The sequence below is a fragment of the Amia ocellicauda genome, chromosome 7 (genome assembly GCF_036373705.1).
Source record: "Amia ocellicauda isolate fAmiCal2 chromosome 7, fAmiCal2.hap1, whole genome shotgun sequence".
NCBI classification, from domain to species: Eukaryota; Metazoa; Chordata; class Actinopteri; order Amiiformes; family Amiidae; genus Amia; species Amia ocellicauda.
The window spans coordinates 25502057-25529390 of NC_089856.1; the positions used below are offsets into that span (position 1 = coordinate 25502057).

Consider the following 27334-nt stretch of genomic DNA (forward strand, 5'->3'; position numbering starts at 1 on the left):
AATACTTTCCTTGTAGTGGTAAAGCTTTTAACTGTGAGAAATGTGAGCTAAACAGTGACAGGATTCATTAAATTAATTCTGTCATTAAGACAGACATTTGTATTCCCCAAAAAGGTGATGATAATATCCACATTCAAGTACATTCCTGTATGTATATGTAATTCGGCAATGATGTAATGAGTTGATGTAATGCTTTTAAAACCAGAGATTAGAGATTCCAAACACTGGCTGCAGAATTGTGTTCAAAACAACTTTGTTTTTATTAAATCATATTTTTACTTGAAATCAAGTGCACCTATAGATTACACAATTGTAGATAACAATGTACATGTATATTAAAAATACAAAAGGTTAAATCATCCTAAATGTAAAAAAGGAGTAAAAAAAAAAAACAGGAAAATCAGGAAAATTCAGTGTAGTGATTATGTTTTTACATTTACATTGTGAAAGTGTAAATTGAACTCCAAGCGATGTGAATAATAATGGATTTGAGATCCTAGAAGAGAAACAAAGGGATTTAGCAAAGTTTTACTTGTTGTTATGCAATATATCTCAGACCACTTCTGAAACATAAAAGTAACTATTTTATTACACATTACAGAGAGAAAATCTATGGTGTCAAAGATCAAAGTTGCATAAAGTTCTAGACTCAGTAAATAAATTATATGACACCTCTGATGTAAAATGAAATCCAGTTTTAAGAAATGTCACCTATTTAATATAATCTTAACCACTTACTTTGCCATTCTTTATGTACAAAAACTGCAATAGCACTATATTGATTAAAAACATGTCAAAAACATGTCATTAACAATCATGTATCAGAAGGGCAGATGTGATGTATTTAAAATAAATCCTGTAACTGAAGAATTTTAATACCCAAGAATATATGACACCAAAAAAATAAAAATCTGTTAAAAATAGTGTGGCATGCTCATCTATTGCTTAAAACACTGCCATCAATTCTGTAAAATGCATGCTTCTTATACACCATTATTGGGCTTTTGATCCATCAGGCATGAAGTGAAAAGCAACATTACATTAATTGAAAAGTTGTCACGGTACATTTACCATTCGTTTACATTTGTCTGGCCCAAATATATTCTCCTATTCCATCTTATGCATATTATGAGCCAAAACATTTCATCAAGTCATAGAATAGATTAGTAGTAGAATGCAGAGATAACTTGATATGCACAACCATACACAAACAAATACACAATGTCAAGAACAGTCCTATGTATTCTATAGAAATAATCTTACCTGACTGATAAAGGTCTTCCCATTATTGATTGTGTTCAAAAAACATGAAATCCTAAAACAAAGAACAACATCAAACGAATTAGTACATTTGAACTCCCATTTTATAATCAGATAATCTGTTGTGAGATGCACTTACAATGAGGAAACAGGCACCGATCATTACGGCTTTCATTTTGACGTCAAGATCCAGAGGGAACTGCATTCCAAAATTATCTGCATCAGTGAACGCCTCTCGGACAAAACCTGTCCACTGCTTGGAGATCCTGCCAACTACAGAAGTCTCATCCAGAGATTTCACCTGAAATCATAACCACAATTCGTACAATTGATACACAGTTTTAACTGGTCCCCTGAGGCACTTTTATTCACTTATTTAATCAAAGTCTTCAAAGATCAGACCCTCTAAGTCATATGGGTCTTTTTAGTCAATCACTTGTGACAGACTGGGGACCGATGGCAACAGTGCCCAATGACATACATATTAAGTGAAACTCATGGGGAATACAAAAAACAAACTCGTCTTCTAGGCCTGTATTTCAGACACCCCTGACATAGTGTGTCACTGTGGTTATTGTTTTGTTTTATATTTTGCTTTCATGTCAAGTAATTGCAAACCTATTGTTGCTCCAAGTGACATTTAAAAAGGTAAAGTACATCCCTTTCATAATTTCCCTGTCAAATGTACCCATTGTGAATGATTATTTTGCACTGTGATCTAATTGGCATATTTTGCATGATTTATTTTTTGTTAAAGCTTTAAAGGTGCTCCTTATTTGTCAGTAACAATTTATGAAACTTTTAACAATACCTCAAAGTTAACATCTGAGCAGCATTTGCAGTCACAGAAAGGGCCTACAATTTTCAGCACTGGCTCTCTTCGTTCATTCTGAAGAGTGAATTTCGGCAGGAATGGGTGCCAGGTTTGAATAACGTATCCAATTGGATTGCCTGGAGGGGCCTGGACTTCTAACTGCAAGAAACAAATAACTAATCATTCAATTGATTAATTAAATTAATCAAAACCAAGTTTTTCTTGCTACAGAAAGCAACAGAAGCTTTATCATATGTGCAAAACAAACATATGCAATTTAATTATTTTCAGCATTTTGAAATTAAATTTCTGCCATTGTTAAACAAAGTTGTATATAAAATAAAATCTTGACTTATTAATGGACAAAACAAGAAGTATATTTCAAAGATCAAGAGTGGAAAAAAAGAAAGATAAAAACATATACATCTACTACAATAATATTCCTGTCCTACCTCCTGAAGACAGCATGGACAACAGCAGCTACCACATCTTAAAGGACGGGTCACAGTGATGACCTCCTGACCGAAGTTATCCAGAATCTTTATGACAAAGGAACGCACTGGTCCACAGAAGTTCCTGTTACAACAGTCATTCTCTTCAGCTGCATAAAAAACTCTTTGCCCAATAGTGTTTTTGATTTCATATTTGTTGTTACCCTCCCAGCCTACAAGAACTAAGAGAATAAAATAATTAGTATTTAGCTAAAAGGCCTCTAATTCTGAATAATTTATTTTTAATCTTAAGCACAACAAAGTACAGTGATTGCAAAATGGAATAAAACTCATACAGCGTTCTCCATTTGATAGTAATTAAATTCTAACCTTCAAGAAGCTCTACTTTCTGCTGAATGAGCAACTGGTCAATCTGTGAAGATTAAAAATAAAATGTTAGTGGTGAGATTGTTAGCCTTCAAATATTAAACTTTTTTGATTATGGAACATATTTATCATCATTAAAACATTAAAAAGCACATATGCACATTTTAATGTAGAAGTCCTACAAAAATGCATTAGATTACAATCTTGTACACAGTTCAGTGAATTTTTTATCCAAACAAGCTGTCTGATGAGATGTTTTCACTTCTACATGCACAACAGATTACAATATACTACTACAATAAACCAGAAGTGCTTGCTATATATACAAATAATACAGAAAAAAAATATACATTTAAAACAATACAAGAGTAATGTATCATTACCTGACTCAGGTATTCTAGTCCTGGGGGACAGCCTGGAGGTCTTTGGGGTGTTGGCATTGGTACAGTAGTTGGCACAGCAACAAATCCTACGGGTTAAACAAGAACAAGGAAGCAACTGAGACAGAGAAGATAAAACAAAAACAAAATAAAAATACTCTAGCCTTTCACTTAGTTTCAGATCCTGTTTCATTTTAATGACAAAATTAAATACATTAATAAAGTATTCTACAGGTGCTGTATATTTATTCTGCATTATCAATAACCCAGATTCAATTATAAGATATTGATCACTTAGCTTTTAACTGTTTCATAATTTCACTAAGCAGAGGACAAGTAAATCCAATTTAACTGAAAATGCTCCCCTATACAAGCATGCTATACATTATATATTATTAAATGCATATTGATCCACTGTTGGAACTTCCTTCGGATGTATTAGTAAAGAGGCTTGGTGTAGAGAACCAATACAAATCTAAACATTTGAAAGAAAGATAGGATTTAAAATTATTCAAAAGAAACAACTGAAGCAGTATATTATAGTTCACATTTCTCTTTTATTTTAAATAGCAGCAAAATAGTGGCACAAATTTGGAAACATCTAGATGGTCTACATACACATAATCAGAGCTGTTGCTGACAGCATACTGACAAAAACAAGACTAGGTTGTAGTCAGTAATTATAAAGGTCACTGCACCCAAGGTAAAAAAAAATAGAAAAAAAGTCTGATGTAAATTCTATAATTACAGCATGTTACTTGTTAGTGTTATTTGTGTCAGTTTGTAAATATGTAATTTTTTATATATGTAAAAAACCAAGAGAGAAACAGACCACATAGCATAGAGCACTCATTTTAGACTTAGAGATGTAGTGTGCCATATAGGCTCTCTGCTGAAGCACAAGGTGAAAGGTCAGTATAATGCTTATGGGTTTTAGATGGATGGTCAATGTGATGATCAATGTAAACTGATGTGGGGAAGTGTGTGTATGTGAGTAGTAATTATGAAATTGTGTTGTGTGTTTGGTAGAAAATAACAAATAATTGTGGGAGATTAATTACATTTGTAAATGTGTCTGTCTATTTCTACTGTTTTACTGTTAGTCCTTTTTATTTATCTGGTTTTGGGTTTCAGTGGGTAAGAACCTAAGTTTGCTGCTGAGTCCCAGTAACTATTTGTACTGTATGAGAGAAATTCAAATTATATTGGTAAGGTTTAATCCTTGCCTGGCACCTCAGCATCTATGTGTACAAATCCAGTTACAGTAGGACCACTAAAATCTTACCATAAGTGCAGGGGTTTTACCTTAATCTGCAGTGTGGGCCAGTACTCTATTCGATAGTATTCATGATTTATGAATTTCCAACTTATTACTGTACAAACATAATAAGCATGTTTTGTTTACTATCCAGATAGAGTGAGGAAAACTGTCATTTAAGATTTTTTCAGATTTCCACCTACAATCAATTACACAGAAACAAGTTAACTATGTTGTCACAACATTTGTAGACTCCTAGATACATCAGTAGTATGCTTTGATTAATGTTGTGAGAACAAAAACAGCTGTGGCGTAACCACAAGATTTCTGCAACAAGCATTGATGGTACCATACAATTGTGGCTTTTGGCATTGGGAAAACCAAAGTCTAAAGTATTTAAACAATGTTTAATGTTGTTAAATAACACAGAAAACACTATTTATTCAATTGTTTATAGAGATTTACAAATGTGATTCCTTAAAAAAATGTAATAATTGTAAATAAGGAAACATAATTGGGTTCATATAACACATAACATGTTTCTTTGGAATACATGTTTGTGTATGGTAATTTATAAAAGTAAAACAATCATTTAACAATAGCACATTTTTAACATACAATACAACAGGAGTGTTTTATAATCATACACAAATTTGTACTGGAATGTAGTGAAAGAAGTGCAAAAGCAATACCATGAATAAAGTACAAACTGTCCATAGAGATGGAAAAGATTACTAAATTTACACAGTTTTTACATTGAAAAATGAGTAGTGCCCCCCATGTCTGTTATGCGTTTTTTATAAGCACAACTGTGCTGCTTACCTGGTGGCTGGGGCACAGGATGCACTGCATTTGTAACAGGCTGAGCTGAAATCAGAGTTGTATTCATTTTTAACAAATCATAACAAAACAGGAACCCTCTTATCAGCTTTTTCATGTATGTCCTAATAATTGATTGAATGTATGTGTAAAATGAACTAACATTAACAGGCTTTTTCCACACACAAAATAAAAATAACCTTTACTTAGTCAATTTATAGATTTTCCATTTCCTCCTATGGTACATCTGATAGAAGGCACACCTGCCAGTTCACCAACACATAGTGGCTGACCACTCATTTTTCATTATGTTTTATCAAATTAGAATTAACTGAAGAGGTTATATACAAAAATCAAAATATTATAACAACTTTAGGTAATCAGTACAAAGATGCCATGTCTGGTTTCTGTTGTGCCCTCTATAAAAGGCAGCAGGAAGTCAGAATGTTAGATAAAGGTGATTATTTTCAGAACACTGTATAATAGTAAGACAGTTGTTTAAAAGTCAAATACATGAGTTAGAGACCATGAATACAGCACACTCAATCTTAGATCTGATTCTAGAACACTACCTATAGTAATATATGGTCTGGACACACATTTATTGATGAACAATGAATATCCAATTCTCACAGTTCACACTGATGGAGTGATTAAAATGCATAGCACACAAACCATGTTTTTCTTACTGTATTTGCCCCTATGTATATGTCTTCATCACTACTATGATTTTCTTACCTAGCTGTGACATGATACTGTTCGGTACTGCCTTCTACTAGAAAAACAAGAGTAAATGTGATCAGAAAAGTATTGGATCCTTATAATCATTCTCCATCACACAGATTGTTTAACCGTGGTTATACCTTGTTATACATTGTATAGCCCTGTAATATCACCAGAGCCCACTCATTTTACACCTTACTTCCACCTTTATGTTCTACCAGTCATTTGAGACCACATGGAAGGTGAAGGAATTGTGACATCTGCTATTCAACACTAAACATAATACACTATGTATGACTACTTCATTCCCTTCACAAATAATGATGTTATCAAATAATAAATACATAAAAAACACTACTGAAAAATATCAATGGGTACGACTTCACACAATTTAGATATAATCTGCATTATCTCACTTAACATGGCAATGGTAACGACAACAACAATACTTACAAAAGGCTGAAGTTGACAGCAGCGTTAATTTAGTAGAAATTACAATGGCTTTGTTCACACATTACGTCGATAAAGTCAATACTAAATTGACACAATCTGCATTTTTTTATTATTATTCATATACATTTAAAAGTAAATCGATTAAATCAATCAATCGATCGATTAGAGCGTTCAGAAAGGACAGATATTTTAAACCTCGCATTATAAAGCCAACCTTTTCAATCTAACGGAGCGTCTACCTATTAATATGAACTTACCGCTACAAAATCAGGAATCAGATCCAAAAAAACAAAAAATAAAATAAAATAAAAAATAAAAATGTAAATGCGTCACGACGTTTTACCAATTGACCGAAATGTGCTTAATTTCACCGCAATTTCCCCTGCACTGTGTATATCCTTTCAACCTCATTCCTGTGCAAACGAAACTCAATTCAAGTGTAGGTATCAAGTTACAAGATAATGCTTTTCCTGTAACCTAATTCTGAACTTCTGAAAATGGACATGCTCGACACTTTAAGGGCGTGTCCAGAAAAGTAAACACTGTTCAGACTGAAACTCATAAAACAAGCAATTGACTACGTTGCGTATGGCGAAGTAGACCACAGGTCAAGATTAATAATTAGAACAAACAAATCAAAGAATAATACACTTAAATAAACAGCCTGTGCGTGTATGTGTTCGCGCGCGCATATGTTGGCTTTACAAAATTGCTTCAAAAGTTATAAAGTCAATGTGATGAATTAATATAGTCCCTCTTTTGCAAATACATTCAACAAACATCCAATTACGTAGGATGTATTTATTCGTATGTATTTTCAAATGTAGAATGTCTCCGTGTGTATTATGGCTAGTATAAAAGATCCCCCCTAGAATTGTTTTTTTTTACGTTAAAATATGTAAGTGGATAAAACACAATGTAAATATGAATGCAATTAATTGATCAGGATTAAAAAAATATATAATAATACTAATAAGTAGGAAAGCATGCTGCACACTCAAGGGACTCAACCTCAAAGTTTCATATCTGAATTTAGAAATCGTTACATATTGTACATAGCAGTAATTTTAGATTTCTCACTTCTACTTTCATCCAAGATGTGTGCATTTTGCGGTTTTCAATTCCCAAACATGTAGAGGTTGTGCTAACTTATTTACCGAATGAAAAATGTGCTTTATCTTGATGTATCTATTCCTAACAGTGACATAGCAACTTGGTAACAATAGCAAACGTTAAGATAATGCAATAAAAAGAAGTTAATTGTAGGAACACAGAGCAATACATGACAGAAAAAAGGGACAAAAGAGTGTTTAGGATTACATGAAGGTTTTTATGTACTCATAGTGTGTTACTAACAACAAGTCACTAAAATCATAACCAAAGTACAGTACAGTAAGTGGCTCCAATTAAATTAGTTAAATTAAATTAAACCTGTCTAAGTAAAGATTGTCCTGAAAATCATATTTTCACTTCAAAACTAGAGTTAGGTATCAGTGGTTGTTTTTCTTTAAATGGCCCCATCTTGTGGAAGATACTCAAAATAGCAATAATTATGGTAAATGCATAGACAAAGTGTGGTTGGAAATGTAGTACCTACATGGAAAGGAATACTGGTTCAAATGATCTTCAGCACAGACATTTTTTTCTGTTTTGTCTTTCATCTTGGCCTCTGATCAACCTTTGGTTAATAAAAGAGACAAACACTTATTTTATTGTATGAATAAGTAATAAAGTGTGCAGTAAAGGAAAATGGTGGGTGTAAGATGGCTCAGTATCATAGATGATTAAATGGTGACTAAGCACTCACAGTTGTGATTCAGATCAAGTGTGCTCAATCACATTGCTCTGAAATTAGGGTCATTATGCAGAAAATAGTTATTAAAATGAAAATGGTTACCCTAACCCTATCGCACATTAGACGGTCTACTGACCGGTTTGTTCATTATCGCGTGAAGGCTGAATTTCCATATAGGCTGATCTATATCTGATCAAATGCAGATCACCAAACCACACTTGCATATTCATTATAAATTTATTAGCAATGATACACATGTAGAATAAAGACAAAATTGGACTACATAGGCTAATGCTTGAAATTAAACACCACATTAACATCACATCATTATCCTGAAGACTAGTCCACTTCTTAGTCTGCTAACTAAATAACAGAATATGTTTTGCAAATCACAAAGTGGAATCCAGCACATTGTTAATCTTTTCATTTAGTCTGTTAACTATTCATTTAGACACATGTTACAAGAGGTGCTGGGAGGGGTGATTGGTGTTGCCTAATAATTGGTGTTTATTATGTTTATTTTATTATGGTGTGTTGAGGGTATATATTTTCACTTGTTTCATTACTTTTGTTATATTTTTGTGTTATTTCTGTTAATGTTCACTTTAAATTTGCTTTGGTTTCTTCATTAATTATATTTTCACTTCAAGGCAGCATTCTTCACAAGCTCCAGGCACTAATTAAGGACACACGCATCTGATTGGGCAGTGTTCCCCACTCCTTCAAATAGCAGACCTGTTTTCATCTATCTCCTGCCCCATAATGAGGAAAACCTGCTATAAAAGAGGAGTGCAGAGAGCAGTAAGGAGATATACCCAGGATGAGAAGGGCGGGGTGCGGAAAGGCGTGCAGCAAGTGGGAACATTAGGAAGATAGCCTTAAGGAACAGAGGAAGCTGCTGATTGGAACAGGGGAACTGTTCACGGCAGGATAAGTACTCTGATGCCCTATGGGAAAACTCTCCTTGGTCTTGAATGAGAGTTTTGGCTGATGATTGCTGTGCACCCTTCCCGGCTCCTGGCTGTCTCTGCGTAACATGAGTGTGGCATCCCGAGAAGAAAAATAAATAATTAATTTGGATATAGATACTGGACTGATTTTGTACAATTTCTGCTTATCTGAAAAGGGCTGGTAGAGACGGTGTGTTTAGTTTTTTAGTATAGTTTAGTGGGGATTCTTTTAGGATTAGTTTGTTTTTAGTGCCTGACTTTTTCATCGTCACACACATTTGACAAGTTTAAAACTGTACAGTGAGGGGAGAAAAGTATTTGATCCCCTGCTGTTTGCCCACTGACAAAATAAATGATCAGTCTATAATTTTAATGGTAAGTGTATTTTAACAGTGAGAGACAGAATAACAACAAAAAAATCCAGAAAAACACCTGATTTGCATGTTAATGAGGGAAATAAGTATTTGATCCCCTATCAATCAGCAAGATTTCTGGCTCCCAGGTGTCAATGATCATGAGAACGGTGAGGAATCAGCCCAGAACTACACAGGAGGATCTTGTTAATGATCTCAAGGCAGCTGGGACCATAGTCACCAAGAAAACAATTGATAACACACTACGCCATGAAGGACTGAAATCCTGCAGCGCCCGCCAGGTCCCCCAGGTCCCGCCAGGTGCTCAAGAAAGCACATGTACAGGCCCGTCTAAAGTTTGCCAATGAACATCTGAATGATTCAGAGGAGAACTGGGTGAAAATGTTGTGGTCAGATGAGACCAAAATCGATCACTTTGGCATCAACTCAACTCGCCGTGTTCGGAGGAGGAGGAATGCTGCCTATGACCCCAAGAACACCATCCCCACCTTCAACTGCACCGCATCAAAGGGATGATGGACGGGGCCATGTACCGTCAAATCTTGGGTGAGAACCTCCTTCCCTCAGCCAGGGCACTGAAAATGGGTCGTGGATGGGTATTCCAGCATGACAATGACCCGAAACAGAAGAAGCACATTAAGGTCCTGGAATGGCCTAGCCACTCTCCAGACCTTAATCCTATAGAAAATCTGTGGAGGGAGCTGAAGGTTCGAGTTGCCAAATGTCAGCCTCGAAACCTTAATGACTTGGAGAGGATCTGCAAAGAGGAGTGGGACAAAATCCCTCCTGAGATGTGTACAAACCTGGTGGCCAACTACAAGAAACGTCTGACCTCTGTGACTGCCAACAAGGGATTTGCCACCAAGTACTAAGTCGAAGGGGTCAAATACTTCCCTCATTAACATGCAAATCAATTTATAACTTTTTTGAAATGCATTTTTCTGGATTTTTTTGTTGTTATTCTGTCTCTCACTGTTAAAATACACCTACCATTCAAATTATAGACTGATCATTTCTTTGTCAGTGGGCAAACGTACCAAATCAGCATGGGATTAAATACTTTCTTCCCTCACTCTGGGACAGTTAGCAAACTTGTCAAATTTGCAGATGATACTAAAATAGGTGGCTCAGCAGCTACAATCTCGGCAGCACAGGTTATTCAAAGGGACTTAGATAACATTCAGTTGTGGGCCGACACCTGGCAGATGAAATTCAATGTGGACAAGTGCAAGGCAATACACACAGGTAAAAACATGTCCACTATAATTACACTATGGGAGGGATAGAACTAGATGAAGTATCGCATGAGAAAGACCTAGGAGTCTATGTGGACTCCTCACTTTATCCATCCAAACAGTGTGGGGAAGCAATAAAAAAGGCAAACAGAATGTTAGGGTATATTGTGAAAAGTGTAGAATTTAAAACAAGGGAAGTAATGTTAAGACTGTACAATGCACTAGTTAGACCTCATCTGGAATACTGTGTATAGGGCTCCACACTTCAACAAAGATATTGCTGCTCTAGAGGCAGTTCAGAGGTGAGCAACCAGACTTATTCCAGGTTTGAAGGGAATGTCCTACTCGGAGAGACTGAGGGAAATGAACTTTTTCACCATGGAACAGAGGAGACTACGTGGGGACTTGATTCAAGTCTTCAAACTCATGAAAGGCATTGACCACATCAAACCAGGAGCTTTTCCAGATCAGCAGGGACACACACAACCGGGGACACAAATGGAAATTGGGCTTCAAAGCATTCAAGATGGAAAACAGGAGACTTAATCACACAGAGAGTTATCATAATCTGGAACAAACTCCCCAGCGATGTGGTTGAACATTTAAAACATTGACTGGATAGTATCCTTGGATCACTTAATTAATGGACACCAAACAAGCACAATGGGTGAAATGGCCTCCTCTCCTTATGTTCTTATAAATAAAATGAAAGAGCTCCGTGAGGTTGCCTGCCCCACTTACAGCACAAACAATAAATTCCATATCTTTCGTTTGTGCCGTTGAAATAAACATTTGTGCTGCTGTAACATTTGTACTCACAGGGTCACACAAGCCTCGACTAGGAGGTGTAATTTACCTTGTAGCTGACCATGCCAATTCCAGTTTATTGAGGAGGAATACCTCAGTTAATTACCATTTATCTCCACACGCAGGTTCGTTTTGGCAAGCTTAAAACAGGCGTCTGTGTTCATGCACCCAATCAACCAGGTAGAGATCACGTATAAAATGAAACAGTTTATTAGTATACAATAAAATCAACAGGTTAAAAAGGTTTAAAACAAATAAAATATATCAATAACTGTTAGATTAAACTGGCCCCCGTCTTGATAGGTGGTTAAACTAAAATAAAACCGTAATTAGGCGATCGCAGTTACCATACCATTTACAAGCTTATCAGGCATACCATAAACAATACAGAGACCACCACGCAATACAATAAAATACAAACAAGGAAGACACTTACTCAGGGAACAAGGGGAGTGCATCCGCTGAGGTGTACCGGCATCCAAACTGATGAGACCAGGTGCGTTTAGTTTAATGCTGTGGCCAAATCAAACCTTCCCAAGAACGAAGTAAGAAACCCAGTTTCCCCCTGTGTATGATCTCAAATAAAAGCCGTTAACCCTCACCAGAAATAAATGGTGTGCATTCCCTGTGCTGCCTGAAGGTCCTCCGGAAGATCTCTCCCCACCTCTCTATATCCAGCCCTTGGATTAGCTACAGCTGTTAACAGAAAACAAGCTAATGAGCAATTTGATTCGGCCAATAAGTGCTACGGTGGGTACTCATAGTGTATGTGTAAAGTGAAACTACAAACAAAATCAAACCAGAATATCAAAGTGAAACAAACACACACCATGTAAAACAAAAATAGTAATAGTAATAATATGATAATCCACACCACCAAAAAGTACACTTATTACACATATATGTCACAGAGGGTGCCAAGGCTCCATGCGGTTCCTTAAATTCTTTATTGCACTTATATATTTAGTATTTGTTGTTGATTTAATCTTTATTTTTCACTGGTTTATTCCTTTCACTAATTGATTCTTTTTTTTCCCCACTGATTGTATTGATTGATTGTTTGCACTTGGGACATTGACAACAAATGCGGCGCACCTGCTTCACAGCCACTACACCTGTCGACACTCAGCACGAGATTAAGGCTGGACTGCCCAGAACAAAGACAGCAGTGGAGAGGCGGACAGAAAAGGCAGCAGTGATCACCAGCAGTAACAGTGACCGCAGGGCCACAGGTTGGGGAGACGACAGGCTGTAGAATACAGCACACAGGCTGTGAGGGTGCCAGCCGGTGGGAGTCGAGTCTTTGCGGGTTGCGGTAGGTCCTTGCGGAGAACTACTGGTTAGAAGGCGCTGGCTGCTGCATTATGCGTGCCTAGTGTGGTTAAGAGATCTACACTGGATTATTACGGACAGAGGATGATCAAACTGATAGCGTACTTGGAATTGTATGCACTAGTGGATTTACCTTGCCGGATTGACGATCTAAAGTTCCACCACGGTAGACGGCACCTTGGGCTCCGGATCAATCAGCATATCAAGAAAGAGAGGCGCAGTAAAGGGTGAGAAAGGGACGTATACAATACTGTTCGCGAGTGTGTGTGTGTAATTGCAGCACTTACCTGTGAGCGAGTGTGTTCTTTCCCCGAGACTGTCCATTCTTTTTCTCTCCCTCTTTCTTCGGTCGGTGCTGGCTGCGTGGACAAGCGGGTCCGCTTAGGGAGGAGTGCCATCCCCCACCCGGGATGGGAGCCGTGTTCGGGAACTTATCGCAAGCACCGTACACTGGATTGTGCATCGGGACTATTTATTTTCTCTCTATCGATATTGCTGCTATTTGAACTCAGTCATTTGGGGGTCTGGGTTCTGGGTTCTGGGCTTAGTTTTAGATATGGGTTTTAGTATAGTTATTTTTCTACTTTTTAGCTTTTGTATTGGTTTTAGTAGTTTTATCACCCAGATTATTAAATTTTAATTGTTATTTTGTATTTACCCTGGGACTAACAGACTTCGTGCCCTGCTAGTTGCCCCTGCTGTGACTGTGTTGAATAATATTTTATTGTTTAGAATAAAACATTTATTTTATTGACTGACTGGTTTCTGTGGTGCACGGGGGACTACTGGAGTGGTAGCGTTATTAAACTGGGGTGGCGTAGAGCAACTATATTGGGGTCCAATGGTCACTGCCACTTGTGACCAATGTTTCTTCTAAGCTGCGCGCGTGCGCGCCCGCGCAGACTAGTTGAAAGTCCCGCGCAGCACAATGTTAGGCTACGCAGTGTGCAAAAAACTTACTAGTTTAGTAGGCGAGCGTCCAGGGAGCAGCAATGGCGAAACGAATAGAAGAAACGTTACCTCTACAACCCTAAAGAAAAAGGTTAGTTTGACTTTCAAACAAGAATGGCTAAATGAAATAGTTCAAACGGATACAAGTGATGGTTCTGGCAAGACAGTTAAAATGTCTGACATATTTAGCTACGGAGCTAGTGGGGTCGTGTGCAAATTTTGCTCTGAAGCTAAAATCAAAGGAGAGTTTTCCACCGGGAAAACATGGACCGAGTGGAAACTTGACTACCTAAAACGCCACTTAACACAAAAAGGTCACATTGATGCTGTGAAAATATCATATAATCGAAAACATGGAACTTCGATTAACCAGCTTCTTGGGGAGTCAAGAGAATCGAGAGAAATCGTATTGACCTCGCCAATAAGAACAAGTCAAACCCTGAACAAATCAAAATTATGATCGATAATGTGCTTCTTGCCATCAAAACGAACGCGTCAATGCTGTCTGTTCAAGAAATTCATGATCATCTGGCAAAATATGTTAGCCTTCCCTACAGCTGGAGAAGTAAAAACTATGCATTTGAATTTGTGAAGTCAATTAATGCAGTTGTACAAGCTGAGACTATGGAAATGCCCATGTTCACACTCTGATAGTCGATGAAAGCACAGACATTACAGTGTATAAAATGCTGGTTCTTTACATTAAGTTTAGGAAGCAAAATGACACTTACAAAACTGTGTTTGCCGGGATCATTCAGCTGGCAGGATGCAGCGCTCAGCATATCGTAGATGCAATAATAAAGTTCTACACGGATCACCGACTTGATTTACAGAAAATTTTAATGTTAACCTCCGACGGCGCCTCTGTCATGTTAGGTAAACATAATGGAGTCACTGCAATACTGAGACGACAGATACCGCACCTTACAGAGCAACATTGTGTTGCTCATAGAGAGGATTTGGGAATTGATGATGCTTGGACAGGTGTGTCTTTGATGAAGGAAGTGGAAACACTGCTTAGAACAGTATATTCACTATTTAGTAGGTCTTCTGTGAAGAAAAGCAAATTCGATGAGTTGGCAAATGTTTTAGAGGTGGATTCACTGTCTTTCAGACCTTTGAATGAGGTACGTTGGCTGTCACGTTGCCAAGCTGTAAATGCGTTTTTGCGCAATTACAGTGTATTAACAGAGTACTGCACAAAAGAAGTTGACGACGACAAGTTTTAAGGTAGGCTACAATGTGTTAGACTTGGACAATATTTTTACTGTTTACTGTAATAACAAATGTAATAATTCCTCAAGCATATCATTATAATGTATAAAATAATTATTAATTAGTTGACTGAAGCTTTACATTTTGTTTAAAGGTTAAGTTACTATTTTAGTGTATGTGTACAGACCAGCAGAAATAAGCAGAAACAGGGGAGTGTATATACCTAAACAAGGTCTATAATCACTGAAGTGAAACAGACAGAAGAATGAAGGTTCTTTTATTTGTATAGTGCCTAGCAATAATTTGATCTTAATTAGTTTTCACTATTGTGGAGCATCTGTTTTTTTTAGATGCTGCTCTGAGAGAGGCCTTCCACAGACCTGCAGGGCCAGTCCAGGGACTGATGAAGGTCTAGCAGAACCATGATGTCGGTATATATATATACAGTGGGGGAAAAAAGTATTTGATCCCTTGCTGATTTTGTACGTTTGCCCACTGACAAAGAAATGATCAGTCTATGATTTGAATGGTAGGTGTATTTTAACAGTGAGAGACAGAATAACAACAAAAAAATCCAGAAAAACGCATTTCAAAAAAGTTATAAATTGATTTGCATGTTAATGAGGGAAATAAGTATTTGATCCCCTATCAATCTGCAAGATTTCTGGCTCCCAGGTATCTTTTATACAGGTAACGAGTTGAGATTAGGGGCACTCTCTTAAAGGGAGTGCTTCTAATCCCAGCTCGTTACCTGTATAAAAGACACCTGTACACAGAAGCAATCAATCAATCAGATTCCAAACTCTCCACCATGGCCAAGACCAAAGAGCTGTCCAAGGATGTCAGGGACAAGATTGTAGACCTACACAAGGCTGGAATGGGCTACAAGACCATCGCCAAGCAGCTTGGTGAGAAGGTGACAACAGTTGGTGCGATTATTCGCAAATGGAAGAAACACAAAATAACTGTCAGTCTCCCTCGGTCTGGGGCTCCATGCAAGATCTCACCTCGGGGAGTTTCAATGATTATGAGAACGGTGAGGAATCAGCCCAGAAATACACGGGAGGATCTTGTTAATGATCTCAAGGCAGCTGGGACCATAGTCACCAAGAAAACAATTGGCAACACACTACGCCGTGAAGGACTGAAATCCTGCAGCGCCCGCAAGGCCCCCCTGCTCAAGAAAGCACATGTACAGGCCCGTCTGAAGTTTGCCAATGAACATCTGAATGATTCAGAGGAGAACTGGGTGAAAGTGTTATGGTCAGATGAGACCAAAATCAAGCTCTTTGGCATCAATTCAACTCGCCGTGTTTGGAGGAGGAGGAATGACCCCAAGAACACCATCCCCACCGTCAAACATGGAGGTGGAAACATAATGCTTTGGGGGTGTTTTTCTGCTAAGGGGACAGGACAACTGCACCGCATCAAAGGGATGATGGACGGGGCCATGTACCATCAAATCTTGGGTGAGAGATCTCCAGACCTTAATCCCATAGAAAATCTGTGGAGGGAGCTGAAGGTTCGAGTTGCCAAACGTCAGCCTCGAAACCTTAATGACTTGGAGAGGATCTGCAAAGAGGAGTGGGACAAAATCCCTCCTGAGATGTGTGCAAACCTGGTGGCCAACTACAAGAAACGTCTGATCTCTGTGATTGCCAACAAGGGTTTTGCCACCAAGTACTAAGTCGAAGGGGTCAAATACTTATTTCCCTCATTAACATGCAAATCAATTCATAACTTTTTTGAAATGCGTTTTTCTGGATTTTTTTTGTTGTTATTCTGTCTCTCACTGTTAAAATACACCTACCATTAAAATTATAGACTGATCATTTCTTTGTCAGTGGGCAAATGTACAAAATCAGCAAGGGATCAAATACTTTTTTCCCCCACTGTATGCAGCTCTGGAAAAAATTAAGAGACCACTTAACATCGATTTCTGAGCTTGGAGTGGTCTCTTAATTTTTTCCAGAGCTGTATATATAATGATATGCATAAAATGTGGCTGGTTAAAAATATTGTACTTTCATATTATTTGTATTTCCTGTATTTGTTGCAAAACAGTTAACAGAAGGGAGTAAGTCATCCAAAACTATATTAGTTTATGGTAACATGCCATTTTTATGTAGACTACTTACATTTTTGCGCAAGTTGCTCACAGTTTTGAAGTTTGTGCACAGATACATTTTTATTTGCTCAGTGCTGTAAAAAAAATTGAGGGCACATTGCTTGTGACATATACATTAATTGATTAACATTAACAGATGTTATCTTTCAAGTTAGAAGCACTGCCCAAGGGGGAGGGGTTTTCAGAGCGCGCACGCTGAAACGTATCAAAGACATTTGTCTGTCAAAGCTGCCATTGGCCCTTGAGCCTGTCAAACAGGACCCTTCCACTTCCTGTTTGTATAAAAGGTGACGTCTGCACAAAGACTTCCTCTTTTTGCCCTTCACCTTGGTTTGTAAAGACAGGTGAGAGCTTCTATGTTTGTGACTAAAAACCAGAAATTCTAATTTTATTTAAATTAGCCACGCTGTTTTGTTCCGTCCGTCCTCGGTTCATCTTGGCTTTCACATGACTACTAGTCATTTAATATTAATATTATTTTTATTCAGGGTAGTTCGCTGTGTTGGTTTTTGTCCACAGGACTTTTTCATCCACAGCAAGAGCGCATGCAGTGGCAGTAATAGCCGAGGCTGGCTGCCCGGCCTAAGCCTCAGTCTGTCGTAAGAGACCTTGCCTCCGCAAAGGGGGCTCCTCTGTCGGCTTGCGTCTGCACTACAGCTTGCAACTGCGGCTGTTGGAGGTCTCGCTCTTCCAGTTTACTGGATTGAGCTCTGCTGCGCTCACTCATCCACGTAGTGGTTCTGGTGTGTTAAGCCCAGCTTCGGCTGGTGGTTTTTCTACCGTGAGCCCTATGGATTCCGAACAGCGTGCCGTCCAGTGTCCCCAGTACCTGGACCTGACCCGGTACCCCCCCACCGCTCTGGAGCCCGAGCTCTGCAGACAGGGGACGAGATGGACACCAGGATGGACCAGATCTGCGCCCTACTTGCTGCGCAGGTAGCCCGAGCAGCCCAATATCCTCCTCCTCCTCCAACTGCCGTGTCTATGCAGTCTGAGGGGAGCCTGTCTGTCCACTTTGTGGAGGACAGTCAGCAGGAAACCTGGGGAGATGACATCATCCCCCTCAGCCCTCATGGGGGGTCTGATTTTTAAGCAGATCTGAGGGAGGATGTGGTTCCTTGTCCCTGCTTCGGGGGGCCATCAGGCTGAGCTCTGGGCAGTCATCCAGCGGGCTGTGGAGTCCCTCCAGATTCCCTGGCCAGTGGACCCCACGCCCCCACCCTCCAGGTTTGAGAGAGGGGAGCAGTTGCAGCAGCCCACACGGGCCCTCCCGCAACTGCCTGACCTCCTGGTGGAGCTGCACTCCACCTGGGACCACCCGGCGACAGCCCCCGCCCAAACACGGGCAGGCGAAGTCTTCAACAGAACCCAGGGTGCGCAGGAAGCGGGGCTGGTGGATTTCCCCAAGGTGAATTCCACCATCTCGGCATTGGTGTCCTTGCCCCCAGTCTCTGCGACGCCAAGGGACCTGTCCTGTCCTAACAGGTAGTGCAGGGTGACAGAGGCGATGCTCCGCCAAGCATATGAGGCTGGAGCCCAGGCGGCCCACCTCCGCAATACAGAGTCCCTGCTGGTCTTCTACATCGCCCACCAAGTGGAGGCCCTGGATGCAAGGCCCTCAGGGACCCCACAGTCTACTGGGGAGTTGGCTGTGGCAGCATACCTCCTTGTGACAGTCATGCTCCATGGGGCACGTGCGAATGGCTGTTCCCTGGCAGACATTGTGGCGGCACGCCGTCAACTCTGGCTGTCCCAGGTGAGGCAAGTCCCGGATGCAGACAGGACCCGGCTGATGGATGCCCCCATCTCACCCAGGTTCACGTTTGGACCATCCGTGGAGGACGTGCTGGCACGCTCCCTCCAGCAGAGAGAGCAGTCGCTACAGCTCGCGCAAGTGTACTCCGAAGCAGCACCTCTGGGCCAGGCCTGCAGACAACCTGCAGGGCCTAGAAGGCCAGCCCCCAGGCAGCAGTAGCCCCGCCCTCCTGCTGACCTGCGCCAGCGACTCACCGCCAGGCAGGCGCCTACCCAGGCCCACCACGGTAGAGCCAGGCCAAACGCCAGGAGCCATGGCAAGAGGATGGGCAGCGGACCCCCGCCTCCTGCACTGCAGCCCTGAAGTGTTCCAGCAGCCTCTGGCCCACCCATACACCCCCCAGCAACTCTCCAATTGGCACCTCCACACCCAGGACTCCTGGATGCTCCAAATAATAACAGTTGGCTACTCCCTACAGTTCCAAACCCGTCCACCCCCCTTCAGAGGCATGGTGTGGATGCGAGTGAGGGACCAGTTGCAGTGTGCCCCTCCGGAGCGGCACGAGGGATTCTATTCCCCATACTTCTTTGTGCTCAAGAAAGATGGCAGCTTCAAGATGCTCACCCTGCACGTCATGTCTCAGGCTATCAAGCCTGGAGACTGGTTCACCTTGGTGGATTTGAAAGATGCCTATTTTCACATCCCCATTGCGCAGACTCACAGGAAGTTTCTCCGCTTCACCTTCGAATGCCAAGCGTTTGAGTTCGCTTTTCTCCCATTCGGCCTGTCTCTAGCTCCAAGTGCATGGATGCAGTGTTGGCCCCCTCGCGTTACCAGGGGGTCCACGTCCTCAATTATCTAGATGACTGGCTGGTCTGTTCGAACTCCAGGGAGCAGGTTCAGAGCCACATGAGCCTGATCCTCGACCGACCCTCCGAGTTGGGCCTTCGGGTCAACAGAGGAAAGAGATGACTTCCGCCAACTCACCACACGCAGTTCCTCGGACTGCGCCTCGATTCCATCACCATGCTGACCACGTTGGTGCCAGAGAGTTGCCTGCATAAACGTGTGTCTCTCCCTTTTCCAGTTGAGAGCCCGCGTCAGGGTGGCCTTTTGCCAGTGGCTGCTGGGCCTACTAGCAGCTGCGTCCCAAACCCTCCCCCTCGGCTTCCTTCATCTAAGGCCTCTGCAGTGGTGGTTTGGGCCCTTGGGATACATCCTCGGTGTGACAGAGCACGTCAAGTGACAGTCACTCAAGCATGCTGGAAGGCGCTCCCCGTTAGTGGCGGAGCTCATTGAATTTAACCCTCGGTGTGCCCTTGCCAATCTGCCACCGAGTGGTTTTGACAACAGATGCCTCCAAGCAGGGTTGAGAAGCTGTCTGCAATGGACAGGGAGTCCGGGGCAGTTGGACGGCGCCCGTCAGGGCCCTCCATATCAACACCCTGGAATTAAGAGCTGTGCTCCTCGGTCTCCGTCACTTAATGCTGGCCCTTCGGGGCAGTCATGTTTTAGTGTGGACAGACAACACAGCACTGGTTGCCTACATCAACAGGCTGGGAGGTCTCCGGTCGCACACACTATATCGGCTATGTTATCATCTACTTCTGTGGACGCAGCCTCAGCTGTCCTCCATCAGAGCAGCCCACCTCCCGGGCAACTCCAACACAGCGGCGGACCTCCTCTCTCGGGGAGGCCCCCCGGTGTCGGAATGGCACCTCTACCCACTGGTGATTCAACAGCTTTGGAGCCGCTACGGCAATCCACATTGTCCCCTATGGCTCTCCATTCAGGATCAGTCAGGGACCCTGGGGATTGACGCACTAGCCCACACGTGGCTGAGCTGTCTGCTCTACACATTCCCACCGTTCCCTCTTCTCCTAGTGCTTCTGGAGAAGATCAGGCAGGATCGAGTGGCAGTTCTGCTGGTAGTGCCTCACTGTCCCCGCAGACTGTGGCTCGCGGACCTGGTTTCCCGCTTGGTCGGAGAGCCTTGGCAGCTTCCCCTGCGGGCGGACTTGCTGTCTCGGGCCTGCTCCAGCTCTGGGCCTGGCCCCTGAGTGGGATCGCCTGATGGCTTGGGGTCTGTCAGACGCGGTAGTGGCTACTATTCAGTCGGTGAGAGCTCCCTCTATGAGGTCGCAGTACTCCTACCGCTGGCAGACTTTTCAAACTTGGTGTCAGGAGAAGTCCAGTTTGAGCCCTTGCAGTCAGTTCACCTCAGATTAGCATCACTGAAAACGGCGTTTTTGTTGGCAATCATGTCAGCAAAATGCGAGAATGAGTTACATGCCCTGTCCGTTCACCCTGCGTGTGTCCCGTTTTGTGGGAGATGGTTCCAGGGTTACACTTCGGCCCAATTCTGCATTCCTCACGGAAGTGCTGTCTCATTTCCATATCAACAAGCCTATTGAGTTGATGGCTTTCCATCCTCCTCCCTTCTCTTCAGAGGAGGAGAGTAGACCAGACCTGTTGTGCCTGGTGCGGGCTCTCAGGTATTATTTGGAGCACACTAAGGACATTCGGCGCTCAGACCAATTGTTTGTGTCCTACGGAGCACGGATGTGGGGCCAGGCGCTTTGAAAGCAGTGCCTCTCGCACTGGATTGTGGACACCATTACCACGGCCTACAAATCAGCTGGAGCCCTGGTGTCTGAACACATCATAGGCCCTTTTCCAAGGTGCCCCACTGGCAGACATCTGTCCGGCTGTGTAGTACCGTGTCTGAAATAAGTGGAGAAGTCGTGGAGATAAAGCAAATAGAACTTCAATCAAGCCGGCTCAGAAGCCCCACGTCAGGAATAATTCCTTCAGTGAGGACTTGATGTTTACAAACATGAGTGCAGCTTTATAGGAAAATGACGTAACATCTTATGGCTGTTCATCCAATCAGAAGATACAGGTCCGTGTCCGCTTACGATCTGTCCTCCCGTGAAGAGGTGATGGATACAAAAACAGATGTCTGTCTTTGATGTGCACTAGGAAGATGCGATCCCAAGGTCGTCATTTCCCTAGTGTCAATCGCTCGTTAACAGAAACAATTCCTGCCTATCTAGAGAAACGATTAAGTCATAAACAAATTCTCAGCAGACATCTGTAGGCTATTTCGGCACTGTGTAATCTTTCATTACTGACAGGAGTTTCTAACAAATCAACCTTGTTGACCCTTTACTTGTCCTGCTAAATCTAATCTGCTCAGTCTGTATATAAACTACTTCTAATGCTAGTATTAATATAAAACATTATATAATTATCACAAAACACTTTCTTCAACGTCCTATACAGAGTCTTCAGGCTGCGAGTTGGGTCTTGCCGCACACCTTTGTTCAGTTCTACAGGCTGACGGGCCCAGTTCCTTCTATTGGGAATCTGGTGCTGGCTTCAGTTGAGCCTCTGTATCAGACACTGGCTCCTGGCTTTTCTATCCCTATCTGCCCCTGTTGAGCATGCTTGGGAAAAGCAATGCAGAACCTACCGGACTGTGACTTGTATATAGTTCATTCTGTAGGCGGGAGTGCCTGTGTTTTTTACACCTGTATCCCGCCATTGTACATAGTTCCTTTGTCCGCAGGCCTGTGGCCCTGCCCTAGCTTTGCTAGCTGTGCTGGGGGCCGCTGCTGCTGTATTCAGCGGGAGGCTTTGAGATTACTCTTGTGCCCCACTGTGTATATAGTTAATTTATTAACATCAGTAGAGCGTCTGTTGCCACTAGCTGCTGGTCGGCAGTGTGTAACTTGCTGCTGTGTCCTGCGTGTGGTGCATGAGCTGGCTCCTACACCCAACAGTGTATATAGTTAATTGGAATAGACAGTTGAGCTAGTCCGCTCCTTGTTAAGTTGAGTGTGGACGACCGCTCCCGTTGTTAGCGAGGGCACGTTGTGCCTTGCTATGTATACATTTCTTTTACCAGCAGTCTTCCACTGGACACAGCAGCAGTGGCCCCCTGCACATTTAGCATAGCTAGGGCGGGGCCACTGCTGCTGTGTCCAGTGGAAGGCACTTGAGTTGTCTCTTGTTGCCCCGCTGTGTATATAGTTCCATTATTTAATTGAACTATCCAGCAGTGGCTATCCAGTCTGATTAGCCTGCTGTATGTTGAGCACAGGGTGAACCCTTTGCTTCTATGGTGTGGTCTTGGTATTGGCCCCGCTCCTTAGCCTCAGGGCTAGGTCTCTTACCAGCTTGCTGCCTCCTCCCTTACGACAGTTTGGTTATACTGTAACCCCTCCCCCTTGGGCAGTGCTTCTAACTTGAAAGATAACGATGGGTTGTGTATGCAACTGTGGTTATCTGCGAAAAGAAGCACTGCCCAAGGGTTGCAAGATCACGCAGGAGTTCTAGCTCCCGGCAAAAAGACGTCACCTTTGATACAAACAGGATTTGGAAGGGTCCTGTTTGAGTGATAGGCACAAAGGCCAATGACAGCTTTGATAGACTAATGTCTTCAATACATTCCATCGATGCACGCTGAAAACCCCTCCCCTTTGGGCAGTGCTTCTTTTCTTAGATAACCACGGTTGCATACGCAACCTATCGTTGCCACAACGTTGTATAACATTGTCTCAATGTAAATTACATTCCTACAATGTTGTGGCAACATTGTGTGTTAGCAGGGTAACTCATATGAATAACAAACACAGTAGGCTACAGTCCTAGTACTAACAGGATAAAAAAATAGAACCAGATCCGGGCTCACTAGATCCGGGTCATGAAAAAGCTTTGTATAAAGCAGATCAATATCAGGCTGCACCGAATATTAAGCAGCGCGTGCGGTGACTAAGTTTCCTATTAAACCAGCTCGTCCCTAACTGGTGTTGCTATCTGAACGTAGGTGTCTACAGCTACAATGAAAGAGTGAATACAACTTTCACAAAACTATATTGTGCTAAACTTCTGTACAGTTTATTAAACAATCTTAATTGTTCACTCCATTTCCCAATGCATGTTAATCAGTCTGCTTCTGCCCCAGCACCAAGTACATAGCCTGTTTCCCGCACTGGTGTGCGTATCGCAAGCCACCTCACTGTTTCTGTATCTCATCAACTACAATAATAATAATAATAATATGAATAATTATTAATTATTAATTTTAAGAATTTCCTTAAAACTATCAAGAAGGGCGCTTCCCAGAGCCTCTGGAAGTGCATTGCTCAGCCGTGGACCTTCACTACAAACGGAGCTCTGGCTACAGTAGCCCTGAAGCGCAAATGCTGAAAAAATAAAGCAGCAGCTGTGAGATTTGGAACTGCTGAAAAAATAAAGCAGCGGCTGTGACATTTGCAGAAGCAATTATGGAAAGGGAGGGTACATTGTACAATATATTTGACTTATGCCATTGGACAGCAAACAAGTCACGTTGGGCAAGCCTGCTTCTCCAGAGTCAACAGAATCTGAGAAAGGGGCGCCAACTCCGCAGTGCACAAAGGCTAAACACAAGTGGTAAGTATTCATATTATTATTTTTGTGATCTTCTGCTTTGTGGTGACATATTAATAGAGTTATAGGGCTGTCCTAAAATGTATTAGAAATTAATGAAAGCTTATGGTAACACTAATTGAACACTAACACTAAGATAAATGTGTATTAATTTTATACTATCATCTCTTATTTAAATCAGCATCCGCCATACCACTTAGAAATAATTATTCTACTTTAAAACATAAGCAGTTTCCTTCCATTAAAGTAATGTATTCCCAGAGTTTCGAGGTCAATACGCAGTTGCCACTGGGAAATGAAGTTTGCTCATATGAGGTTTCGTGTTTAAAAATACGCATGCATTGCGTAGAAATCTAAGAGACGGAACCAGAAAGGGGGGTGGGAAAGTTTTGTATGGCCGGGAACTATTGTATCCTACATCATTTCTATTTTAGCGATGCTAATTTTCCTTAAAGCAGTGTGTTAGCTCCTATTTAAATACAGGCAGTTCTACGATTTCTGCTTGTGTCTAGTGTGGAGCACCAACAACATTTATATTCATTTCTGACGCAGGACGAGTGCTTTAGAAGGATGCGATTCTTACTCATTTTATGAAACTGTTGGTCGGAGACATTAACCAAATTAGGGAGAGTGTAGCTAATCTCTTTCCAGGCCCGGTGGCAGGATTAACTCACAAGGGGGCATCAGAAGTGACTGAGGGGGCACAACTATTTTCGGTCGATGAAAACGCAGGATGCACAATAATCGATACTGCAATTACACATCATGTTTTTGCATAGCTCTCAAGTTTTCAAAACGACAATGCATGAGATTTGTCACATAAAATGCAGTGACAGATACCGTTGCCACCGGCAAAAGCAGGATCCGGGGGGGGGGGGGGTGTACAAAAATGTTTGGGGCAATGCGTGTGACATGAGAGTTATACCTGCCACAAGAATACAGGTTACTGCACCGCTTTACAACATAGACAATTCATAACCGGCTCAAACAAAACGTTATGACAACGCTACACAGCTGTCTGTTACCTGTTTCATAATGTGTTGATTAATCAAGTAAATTAGTTGCTTGTTAGGAGGTGAAATAAAGGTATAGGAGAAATGGGAAAAAGCAGGTTGCGACGCGGAACGGGAGCGCTGAGTTAAGCGTCACTCCAGAAGTAATGAAAGAGAGAAATAAGTAAAGAGAGAAAGGGGTCGAGAGTTCTCTTTGTGGTCTACTGCACCACGGACTGTGGAAAGTAAAACCTGAATGGTTTTGGTTTTGAAGGCGTATGTAGCATCAAAAGCGAACTTGATTTAAAGTGGCTGTTTTAACTTACTGCGGATGATGTGCAGGTTCACCGACCAAACTAAGTAAGACAAAACCTTCTTCTTTTAGCGGTTGTGATATTTTCCCCTCTAATAGTACTGCATGTAAATTATATTTTAATTATTAACCTTATGTTAATTTAGTGGGGTGGGACATTGGAATTGGAGGATTACGTTATAAACTTATTGCAGTCTGCTTGTAAGTTTGCCATTGAAACCTATATGGGAGGTGTGTTGATTGCTGACTGGGGTGTTAGCGCAGCCAACAAAAGCGTTTGGCAAGTGTGTGGATTAATTATTGAGTGATTATTTTTGTTGTTGGTTTGTTATTGCACATTGAGTTTTATTATGTTCGTTGTAATATGTGGTTTGATTTTGATGTGTTACAGTTTTATTATTAAGCACTTTAGTTATAGTTCCTTCATTATTTAATTATTTGCTAAACCCTTTTGAGTTGGCTCATTTATTGTACGCAATTAAAACTTTGATTGCATAATGTAACTTTATAATGCTGCTACTGATTGTAATTACTGGAAGGTGTTTAATTCAATGTGATTTTAATTGGTCTAGTAAATAAATATTATTGTTTTTTATTTCTTGTGTAAACACTCTCCGGTTCCTCCTTCCTTTTATCGCTAATATCCAGACCTCACTGGACAACAGTGCGCTACCTGAACCCGAACGACCTCGCCTGTAGCCAGGGAGTGAGCGTTACACAGCTACATGTGTTACGCCCTGACTGTACGGTGGTATTAAATAAATACACTGGGAGTTGATATTCCAAGCAAATGGCTTTTATTCCTGAAAAATAATAATAGAACAGAATGATGTCAATCCGCACTCGTTCACTCGGTCAGACAACAATTGGTCAAATGCACTGATATGTTTTCTCTCAATACTTGTAAATAAATACAGTAATACAATTTGTACCACATTCGAAAATGAACCACTGTAGAACTTTGTTTATTAAATCAACTTACAGTGATCTCCCCTTCTTTATTACCATTTGTTGCCTGTTACGTCCTTTTCACAAGTTCTAGCCAACCACACACAGTCACCAGCGATCTCCGTCCGCCTAAACTCCTCACTCCCGAATACGCCAGAATGGCGGCTCCCATTATACAGCATAATGGCTGCCATCACGTTACATCTACCTGGCCTAGCCTGCACGCTTGCCGTACTGTGAGAGAGTGGTCGCTAAATGCCGTGCGAACGTAATTGACTCATTTATTTCACAACAACGCTGTTTCTTTCTCTCTGTACTTTATTACAAATAAGGATTAATCCCAGTAACTTTTATAAACTCACAATATCTCTTAACTACCATATAAATCCTATTTCAAACATAACTGTCTCCTACCGTAACACGGGCTAGTTAACTCTCTCACTTCGCTAATTTCAGTTATATATGGCAAACCATCGATTACTTAGCTAATTAACCATAACATCATTTACATGTTAAACTTGTGAGGGAATTCATATTATCTGAACAGGGGGTCTTACCTGAAAAATAACAATAGAGC

General features: G+C 41.4%; 1 protein-coding gene across 4 annotated transcripts; it reads right to left on the minus strand.

The window, feature by feature from the left end:
• Positions 1–236: 236 nt before the first annotated feature.
• On the minus strand, positions 237–27334 carry LOC136753068 (phospholipid scramblase 1). Of its 4 annotated transcripts, none has more exons than XM_066708883.1 (10): positions 27315–27334; positions 6088–6121; positions 5353–5397; positions 3276–3361; positions 2896–2938; positions 2527–2747; positions 2072–2233; positions 1400–1561; positions 1264–1315; positions 237–496 (listed from the first exon to the last, which is right to left on the minus strand). In XM_066708883.1, the coding sequence occupies exons 2-9, from the start codon at positions 6098–6100 to the stop codon at positions 1286–1288; spliced, it is 762 nt and encodes a 253-aa protein (XP_066564980.1). In that variant the 5' UTR covers positions 6101–6121; positions 27315–27334; the 3' UTR covers positions 237–496; positions 1264–1285. The 4 variants fall into 4 exon arrangements, with proteins under 4 accessions (XP_066564980.1, XP_066564978.1, XP_066564979.1 ...); XM_066708881.1 differs by lacking the exon at positions 27315–27334 and adding an exon at positions 6783–7007; XM_066708882.1 differs by lacking the exon at positions 27315–27334 and adding an exon at positions 6783–7007 and having other exon boundaries at positions 6088–6124.